The sequence below is a fragment of the Pyxicephalus adspersus genome, chromosome 12 (genome assembly GCF_032062135.1).
Source record: "Pyxicephalus adspersus chromosome 12, UCB_Pads_2.0, whole genome shotgun sequence".
Taxonomy (NCBI): Eukaryota; Metazoa; Chordata; class Amphibia; order Anura; family Pyxicephalidae; genus Pyxicephalus; species Pyxicephalus adspersus.
In genome coordinates, this window is record NC_092869.1 from 23,806,899 (window position 1) to 23,816,756 (window position 9,858).

At 42.0% G+C, this 9,858-nt stretch overlaps 1 protein-coding gene across 1 annotated transcript; it reads right to left on the minus strand.

The window, feature by feature from the left end:
• Positions 1 to 5,896: 5,896 nt before the first annotated feature.
• LRRC14B (leucine rich repeat containing 14B) lies at positions 5,897 to 9,605 on the minus strand. Its single transcript, XM_072428489.1, has 2 exons — positions 8,627 to 9,605; positions 5,897 to 7,428 (listed from the first exon to the last, which is right to left on the minus strand). Exons 1-2 carry the CDS (start codon positions 9,565 to 9,567, stop codon positions 6,786 to 6,788), a joined length of 1,584 nt encoding a protein of 527 aa, XP_072284590.1. The 5' UTR covers positions 9,568 to 9,605; the 3' UTR covers positions 5,897 to 6,785.
• Between the last annotated feature and the right edge of the window lie 253 nt (positions 9,606 to 9,858).

The window sequence follows — 9,858 nt, forward strand, 5'->3', positions numbered from 1 at the left end:
TACTACGTGGCGGCCCATTTACGCTATTTGCCTTTCTGGACCTCATTTCACTCCGCCACTATTTGTAGGGAATTAGAGGAATCCTGGATCTTTCCAATCCATCCTAATGTGATGCTTTGGAGCTCCTCCCTCCTACTGGCAGATAAAGATTTGCTCTCGCCATTGCTGTTTACTAGGAATCTATGGCGGGCCTATAAAATTAAATACAGTTTATCCTCCACAGCATCGGTTCTGACATCTATTATTCACAACCCCCTATTGCCTGACAGTCTTACCATGGGACGCAGTCTTTTTAATAAATTTTATAGCTGCCTATAAATTTTATATTGGGTTTTGGATTTAAAAACTAGAATGAGCTATGGAGTTTTGGTGTCTAACTTCATTATCAGTAGTGTGAGTTTTGGGTCCGCATCGTTTCTTTCTTTTTATGGTGTTTCAGGGTGCCATTAGGACCATGAAACTGCTCCAGGGTAGCCCAGTACCAAAAAAGTGAACCTATGGAGTATTGAATACAGGACAAAATTTGCAGGCCTAACTTCAAGTCGATTGGAGTAGCAAATGTTTCCAGCTGGGTGCAGTCTTGAAAGGACTGAAAGCAGAATATAGCCTCTATATTGATCAATAGTGGTATAACACCTTTTAATAGAAAATACAGTGTAGCCTAGGCCATTGTTTGGCGAATAGTGGTCCGTGGTACTGTCCAGAGAGCGCCACAGCGGGGTCAGGAGGAGGACCCTGCTGGGGGGGAGCGCACCTGGCAGAGCCCCAGACCATTTCTCCTGTTCCTGTCGCAGGCTCAGGGCAGTGGGCGGGTTGTGTCTCTGGACCTGAGACGGGAGAGTGGGTGGGTTCTGGCATCATGACGTCACTCTGCGCGAAGTGTTTTCACCCCTTTAGGTGACATATGGCTTTGCGCACATGCACAGTCCGGAGTCCATGATATTAGTGGTTCATGAGGTCCTTGAGAAGAGACGTTTTTGGGGGGATATGATCACCCTTTCAGACCATTATAAAGAACAAGAGGGCACTCTTTGCGTCTGCAGAAAAAGAAGTTTAAACTCTGGATTAAGGACGGGATTCTTCACTGGAAATCTGGTGATTCTACAGCAGGGGTAAATTAAACACAAAGATTTACATTCTAAACTGAACACTGCTAATGTCTAGGATTTACTGCTACATGGGGACCCATCTTGCAGGCCTGACTTCCAATCAGTTGGAGGAGCAAATTTTTCCAGCTGAGTGCAGTGGTGTGTACCTGTAATCCCTACTTGGGAGGCTGGGAGTTCTACTCTAACCTGAGCTATGTTGATCTGGTGTCTGCACTTAGTTCAGCATTACCATGGTGTCATGGAGAGCTTGGGCCCACCAGGTTTTCTTAAGGAGTGCTGATCCGTAGTGAGATAGCATCATTGCATAGACAGTATGGAACAGCCTGACAATACCATGAGACACAGTCTTTTTATTAAATGTTATAGCTGCTAATTAATTTCATATTTGTTTTTTATTTAAAAAACTTTTGGCAATCTGTGAAGAATAGGGACGAGTGAGCGAGATTTGTAAGTTCGATCTTTCGGCAAATAGGGCCGTTCTCACTTACTGAACTTTTAAGCGAGAACGGCCTTGTAATTCGCCATTAGGTTGTTTTCCCACTGAACAAACGAGGGAAAATGCAGGGGGTGGGAACAGCGACTATTTCTGGAATGGCGCAGCTGGGAGCAAATCATGTACTCCCAGGATGCACCGCAAGGCCAAACTGCCCAATCAGGAGAGATCTGAGCACAGGCATTTATACAGGGAAGGAGGCAGGGGTTAGTCACTCCATCTTGTGTTCTGTGTCAGAGAAAGAAGCAGGAAGAGAAGTGCCTTGTGACATGGACAGGTTAGGAGCCTTCTGTATATCTTGAAATATACAGATTGTGCAGTTTTTGATGCTACGTCTTGCTATCTAGCAAGAAAAGGCAGAAACACTTCTGTCCTACTCTCCAAAAAAGATTTTTCATTCTGATCCCACTTGCTATCTTTTAAAAAAGCCAGAAAAAATTCTGAATTTCTCTCAAAAAAATACAGATATTTTATTCTGATAGCACTTGCTATTTTCCAAAGAAACTGTTTGGTACAGGTGCATTTTTTCCCAAATAAGTAAAAGATGAATGGTAGATGCAGGGGAAGGCATGGCGTTTGGCAACCTTCCACATCTGGCAGGGGGCATACTCCCCGAGAGTCTCTGAATTTCTCTCAAAAAAATACAGATATTTTATTCTGATAGCACTTGCTATTTTCCAAAGAAACTGTTTGGTACAGGTGCATTTTTTCCCAAATAAGTAAAAGATGAATGGTAGATGCAGGGGAAGGCATGGCGTTTGGCAACCTTCCACATCTGGCAGGGGGCATACTCCCCGAGAGTCTGCCACTGTAGGAGAAAAAGAGCAGCAGAGTGGTTGCACGCACCTCTCCAGTGTGGTCCTTTTTCATGCTGAAATACGATGACGGCTGTGTAGCAATCTTCATCCTCTGCCACAGGCAGATTCACAGAGGACAGGCCGGATCACATTGGGTACAACATCCCTGCTTTCCCACATGCGCAAGAACCACAAACCAAAGTGGGAGCAGTACTTGCCTTCTTTTGAAGGAGGTGTAACCACATCATTGTCTCTTCTTCCACCTCCATTGACTCCTTCTACACCTCCAACTGTCATTGCTACTACGTCTCAGGTGGTTGTTGACAGCCAGACCTCAAGCTGCGAGGAAGTATCAGCTTCTGGACACGGGTTTCATGGCATCAGACGAAGTTTGTCGCTGAAAGATAGGTACTTTAGTGACCCCTTCAGACCCCCTAGCTCCCAGTCCCTTCGACCCACTCTACTGGAGTTCAAGGCATCAGGCTATGGGCCCAACCAACAAAAGAGTCATGGAACTCAATTCACGTCTAGCCAAACTATTGGCTGTGCAGCTACTGCCATACTGCATTGTGGACTCTGCTCTCTTCCGTGACCTGATGGCCTGTGCCGAGCGTCGGTGGAATGAATCAAGCAGGTATTACTTCTCCTGCACAGCTGTTCCCAGTTTTTCATGCACATGTAATGGGTAACCTCTCCCAGGTATTGGCATTCTCTGTGTCTAGTCAAATCCACGTCACCATAGACAACTGGACAACCAGGCACCGAGTGGGACGCTACCTGTCCTTCACTGCTCACTGGTGGTCTTGCATAGCTCAGTGGGCGGTAGTTTGCAAGAGGCAGGTACCTGGTACCCCACCGAGGGGTGTGGTGGGAAAGCAAGGGCCACCCCAGACCTCTCCCTCCTCACCTCTCCTTTTACCGGCAAACCCTCTCTTTTCGACACTCCTCCTGAAAGGCCAGCAACAAAGGACACTGTGGTTAGACAAGCACGCCACTACGGCTCCCTCAAGCACATGCATTGCCAGGCAGTGCTGAAACTGGTGTCCTTGGGGGAGAAGAGTCACACCACCAGAGAACTCTTGTCCGCTTTGCACAGAGGTTGAGGCTTGGCTGACACCCTCCTGGCTCACAACAGGCAACATAGTGTGCGACAAACTTGTGGCCACGCTGCGCATGGGCCGCATAACACATGTGCCCTGCTTTGCGCATGTACTGAACCTGGTGATGCAGAAGTTCCTCCGCACATACCCATATCAATATGGGTTAATAAATTGTTTTGGGTGAATTTTTGATGCTCGCAGCAGCAGTGTAGCTTTTTTTTAGATTTTACATTTAATAACTCAATTTGCCGCCTCAAATGTCTTACTAGACTTGAGTTGGCACTATTTTTTTTATACTTTTATTTAAGTGGTATCAAGAATTCTGGAGGACTGGATGTAGAAAATTTTGAATAACCTGCATCGCTTTGCTGGGATTTTCACAGAAAAGCAAATTATTTCCCCACTCTTTGCAAACTTTAAAAAGCCCACAAGTCTGAACTTAGTGAATATAGAGATCATGACTTTCATTATTGGTCATATTCAAAGCTGAATACTCTCAGGCTCGCTGCAACTCAGTATAAAAGAGGGAATAGCCTGTCCTACAGCTCTAGGGCTAATGCAGCTGCTTTGTTGGATTTGCCTGGGTTGGGTGATGGTAGCAAGAAGAAAAGCAGCAGTCCCAATATAGTGACACGTTCTTTCCAACGTTGCAGTCATTCTCTCTTCAGAAATGGGGTAAAAGACTACTCTAGAGCTGCAGGAGCCCACATGAGGATTTTTGTCATAGTATTTGCTATTGCTGTCTGCCCCGAAAGAATACAAGATGGCTGTCCCTGACCCAGACTCTGGCAGTCATTCAGTTTTTCCTCAGACGACCACTATTGTGATTAGGATACATTTGCATGGCCATATGGAATTTATTGGTATTTTCAAGGTCTGGTTTGCTATAAAAGACTATGTAAATATTTTTTTTTGTGTGCTACACATTTCTGTGCTTTATTAAATGAAATTATTTACACCATAATGTGTGTTGTTTAAGCACCATGTTTTGTTTGCCTATTAGAACTTTCTACAGATTGTACAACATGTCCTCCCATTCATGTGTGGCTTGTTGTAGCAGGGAAGCCTATTGGTAAAGTTTCTCTTATTGTCAGAGCCATGTAGAGAAACATTCTCCTGTCCAGATGCATTATTACACTGCCGAGTAGGAGGATTAGCAGTAAATTATAAGGCCTGTTTCAGACTTTTGGTAAACATCCACAGCTGTTAGCTGCTCCCAGCCTCCCCACTTCATCTTCTGTACTGACAGCTGCAGTGTGACAACCACTAATGGCCCTGAAGTGTGAAATGTTAACAGCTCCTGGGTGTACAGCAAACTACTGCAGTCAAAATGCTGAGGTGCAAGTGACCAAGTGGATGACCAGCCACTGGGCGCCACACATGATTGCACAGCCAACAGGGAGTCCCTGTGCAGGACTGACTTTAATGCCTTTTAAGGGCCCTTGTTTGCTTATGTGAGTTTGGGGCCCGTGCACAGTAGCAGACTTTACACCTCCCCATGGACACCTTATATTATACAATTACCTAGAGCTATCCCACCTCCCAGGCCTTATAATGTTTGATGAGAACAATCTTGATCATAAGTTCAGCTAATTGTTAGGAAGCGCTTATCTGGACAGCGATCCCGTGCTGTGTGCCTCAATATTATACCTTGTTTATTCTGTCTGGCAGTGTCACTTGCAACAGCAAAGAGAATGAGGAAATAGCAGCCCCTGTTTCCCTTTAGCTGTGCAGCCTAAAATGTACCTTTCAGCATCCCCAGCATATATTGCTTGTGATCCAAACTATGCTTTTGTCTTGCCCATAAATACCTGGTGGAGTGATTACCCGTGCATTACCATTGGCTCTGTATTCTGGACTTGTCTCTTAAACTCTCTGAATCTCTCTCTCTCTTGTCTCTAAATCTTGGTGCTGCATTATCTATGGGCTTCTGGTCTTCTGCCAGCCCTTGTCCATGCATCATCCCTTGCACACAGAAGTCCTGGGGGCAACTGAGTGCTGGGAAATGCAACCAGTCTCCCGAGGCTGAGCGGGTGGTTGCTATAGGTGAAGAGTGCGGCGTTAGATTGGGGGACTGATGTCTGGCAAGTACTGGTGCTGGACCAAGGTCTTACACTAATGTGTTTGGTGAGAAATCCTTGCTAAGTTGCCCATGTGAGGAGACATGAAAGCAGACAGGGAGTTTATCCCATTGAGCTGTGGTGTGGCTTCTACTGAACAGCATTTGGGGAAAGGTGTTGGGCTAAGAGGATAGTCTATGGGGATATTTGGCAGCAAATGAGTGTTGGGTTAATTCATCATAGCTTGCTAATAAAATATGGTCTGATGAAGCAGATAAACACTGTGAAACACGTCACCATTGGGAATCATCTGGCAATTGCAATAATGCCATGCTGCTAGTGATGTGAAATCCTTTATTGTATTGTATGTATAACCAAGTAAGTTATTGTGCAAAAAAAAACATTTTACATTTTCCTATTATACATGTGGCAATAAATCTTATGTATGCTTTTTGAGAAAAAAAGTGTTTTGTCTCTTAAACTGCTTTTTGGTAATATTGATAATATTGATATTTGATAATATTGGAGTTGAAGCGTTGATCGTCTTAGCTCTTAGCTGTTGCAAGGAAGGCTCCCTGGTGTATAGTAGAGGGAAAATCAATTGTGGGTGAGGGATGTTTAGTTGCGTGGCCCATGGAGAATTATTATGCAAAAAAAAAATGAAAAAGACCTTTATACTGTTTTTAATGGTTTAGTAATTTAAAGGTTGGACAAAAAGTTAAGTGCAATATGACTTTTGAAAGTTAAATTCTATATTTTTTATAGATGTTTAATCATCAAAAAGGTGACTGTGGAATTTATTTTTTAAAAGGGATAGTCACTTCAAACAGGGACAGTTGGGAGGATCTGATTTTTTTACTTAATAAAGTAAATTAGAACATGGCAGGTTGCTATAAACAGATGCGTTGTTGTACATTGTGTTTTTTGTTTACAGAACAAAATCCAGTGCTGATCAGCAGAAAAATGGTAGAAAATATAATTCTGCTATAAAAGGTTATTTAAAGGTGAAATGTCAGAATAATAACCCTGAACAGACTTTTCGGATTCTCTCAGACTCACCAGCCTTTATATCTCTAATAACAGCTAGAAAAAGGTCAATCTAGGCCTGAGAATTTGTAAAATTCCAAAGTACAATTTCCTCTAGAGCGGACCAATCAGCCCTGATACTTAAAATGTTGCCCTTCTTTTCAGGGAGTTTATTTTATGTGAGTTTACTATATTTTGTACTATAATTTTTGTAGCGATGCAGTGAAACTCTGCAAGGCATCTTTAAATGAAGTAAGTAAGCATGTTCCCAATTCCATGCCGGTCTCCTCAATTGCAGAATCATAACTTCCAAACAGTGGTGTGGCTACCAGTATATCTTCTCTAGCGACTTGGCGTAGAATTCGGCATAGGGTTTGTTTGATAGTCTCATATTTCTGATGATCATACTTGACGAGGCTTGCTTCATCCAGGGGGTAGCTGACATCAGGAGGATAGCAGTCCTTTGGTACTGGAAATTCAATGTACCTTAACCTGGGCAGATTGGCAAGAACCCTGAACAGACGCCGAAGTGTTATAGCTGTGCTGGGGTTTCCAAGGAATTTTAACTCTTTCAGTTTGAGACAATGAACTATTCCCATCTCAAGAACATGAACATTCATATCTCCAATATCACATTCTTCCAAAATCAGAACCTGCAGTGTTTTAGAGGCTTTGGACAGAAGCTTAAAGAACGTGGAAGGAAAAACCTCAGCAATGTTGTGGCCACTGAGATCCAGCTGCTCTAAATATTCTGCATGTAGGCTGTTTGCTAGGTACGCCATGTCCAGTTGATTCAGAGAGCAGTTTGCTAGCTCCAGCACTTTAAGTGGTGTCTTCAATGGACTGAAAAATAAAAGTATATTTAGATTCTTTTAGCAATACATCTACAGCTTCAAAGGTGTTTTCTGCAGTAAAGTGAAACTTTCAACTCTAGAACAGACAGTAGGAGTCATACAAAACTCAAAACTAATGCACAAGTGCTGCAATATGCCAAATGTAAAAGTAGGACCAGATTGTAACTCAATAGGCTTCTTTAAAGCAATAATATTGCAAATATGATAATGCACCACAATGGACAAGACACGTATAAAGGAGGCTTGAAAGTCTGCAGACAAACCTTGGGCCAATTATTGGCAGACGAGGTCCCAAATGGGAAGTGAACCTCATGTCAAATCCCTGCTATCTCATCTTGAGCTTTATGATGAACACAGCATATATAATAAAAAGACCTTATACTTCTGAGAGTTTAAGACTTGCAGGAGTATATAGAAGATCCTTTGTAGATACGATCAAAACATCTGACAGTTCTTCAAAAGACCATCTGCATCTGCAAGACCAGTCTACTAAGCAGAAAACATTTTCCATCTTGGTTTTTTTACTTATCAATGTATATATGGCATTGATACGGTTGCTCTGTTTCATAACCAATCTTACTTTAATGATCATTTTTATGTTCAAATCATAGGCCAGCTGAACATTTTTTATGCATCCTGTGCTATTTTAGTTGCATCAAATACTAACGTTCCTATGTAGAAAATTGTCTCTTACTTCCTGTCCTGGATCCCACACATCAACAAGACAGGAAGTGAGGGAAATCTAGCTAACATCCACTCAAATGGCAGAAACACAAGGTGGATGTTATCTAATGTTATGCAAGGTGACCAGTTATTTTTGCTCTCACTATTCCTCCATTAATATAAGGTTTAGCAGAACATTATAATAACAATTTTGTTGTGTTTTTCTGCTATCAATGACTTCATTAGATTGATTTCCTTCCATTTCATGGTTTATGTATTACATTTTACTAGACAGAAATAATCATCTTGACGGGGCATATAGCCTTTTACTCCACTAAATACAAACTAGATTCAACTTTTTAATTTTACCTTGGGTAATATACTATAAAAAGAAAGCATGGCCTTTTTATAATAGATGCATACAGAATAAAAATGGGTGCTGTCTAGGCACTGTTGGAGGAAATCTAAATCGTCAGCATAAAAAGGCCTTATTATTTCTCTGGCATCACATTGTAAGCATTTACCTCAACAGTTTCCTCAGTCGTCCTGTAAGGGTGGAAAATGAAAGACATAGTTCTGTAAGATGAACCATGTTGCTTAGTTTCTCCCCAATGGTACATAAAATTGCTTCATCTTCAGCTGTATAGTTAGTAACATTGAACGTGCTTGCTGGTAAAGTCAGTGAGCTAAGCTGAGTGAAAGTGATATTGTTGAAAAGCACCTCCAGATGATATATTTCTAAGCGCACATTGTGAACGATTTCCAGTTTGTGTATAGAAGAGGGTTCAGCAAGTCTTAGGATGTAGAAAAGCTTCCTTAAAACCAAACTGTCTGCTCTAAAATCTACACATCGTATCTTGAGTGGACAATGGCATCTCATTAAAAGTGCTTGGACCACAAGCTCATAGATCTTCTCTGTAACAAAAAGGTTACACTTGACATCAACATCAACATCAAAAATGGAAGGATTGAAATCAGATTTTTGCATTTCAATGAGAAGTTCAAAGCAGATTTCTGAAATCAGTTGAGTTCTTCCCCATCGCCCCAAAGTCTTCTTACATTTGCATGATTGAAACTGAACATCACGTATTCCTGTAAGGTCAACCACTTTGAGTCTTTTGGAGTATGTCGGAGAACAATTTAGGACATAGTTCTTCAAGCCCCTAAGGCATGCAGTTAGGCATCGTTGGCATGACCAATGACTAATGTCTTCTGGACAATCCACTGTTTTGCCCAGCAGTTTGCTGAAGTTGAAATCTGACAGTGGCCAGTTCTCCACTAGAATGGTTATGATTTCTTCTTTCTCGTTCAAGAAACAAGCCTTCAATAGGAGAGGATAAAGGTTATGAGCAATATTCCTGATGCTTAACTTGGCATATTCCTGCTTAGATATAAAAGCTTCAGCAGCAACAAATCTTAGCGTCTTCATTTTGTATGAATTCTCCTGTCGTGTTTTAGCTGCCATGTTGTGGTTGAACTGAACTGTCACTGTGTCATGTTCTTTTATTTTTAGCAGCAGCTGACATTGGAATTTGTTGGGAGATGAAAACCTCCAACCTCCTGTCACAGTCTTTTTTTATTTGTAGGAGTTTCCTGGCCAGTAACTCTGTTGTGTTGGGTAATTGTAATCTAATTAGTGGTGCAGGAGCAGGATACAAACACACACTGAGAAGTGCATCTAAACCTTCAGGGTTCCTAATATTAAATGTAATATGTAATTCCATTATTATAAGAGGTGTCCATGCTGAAATATCAT

Coding starts and splice junctions, on each gene's coding strand:
- LRRC14B (XM_072428489.1), bottom strand. CDS start 9,567: ATGGCAGCTAAAACACGACAGGAGAATTCATACAAAATGAAGACGCTA. Junction 7,429..8,626: donor CGACTGAGGAAACTGTTGAG/GTAAATGCTTAC, acceptor TTTATTTTTCAG/TCCATTGAAGACACCACTTA.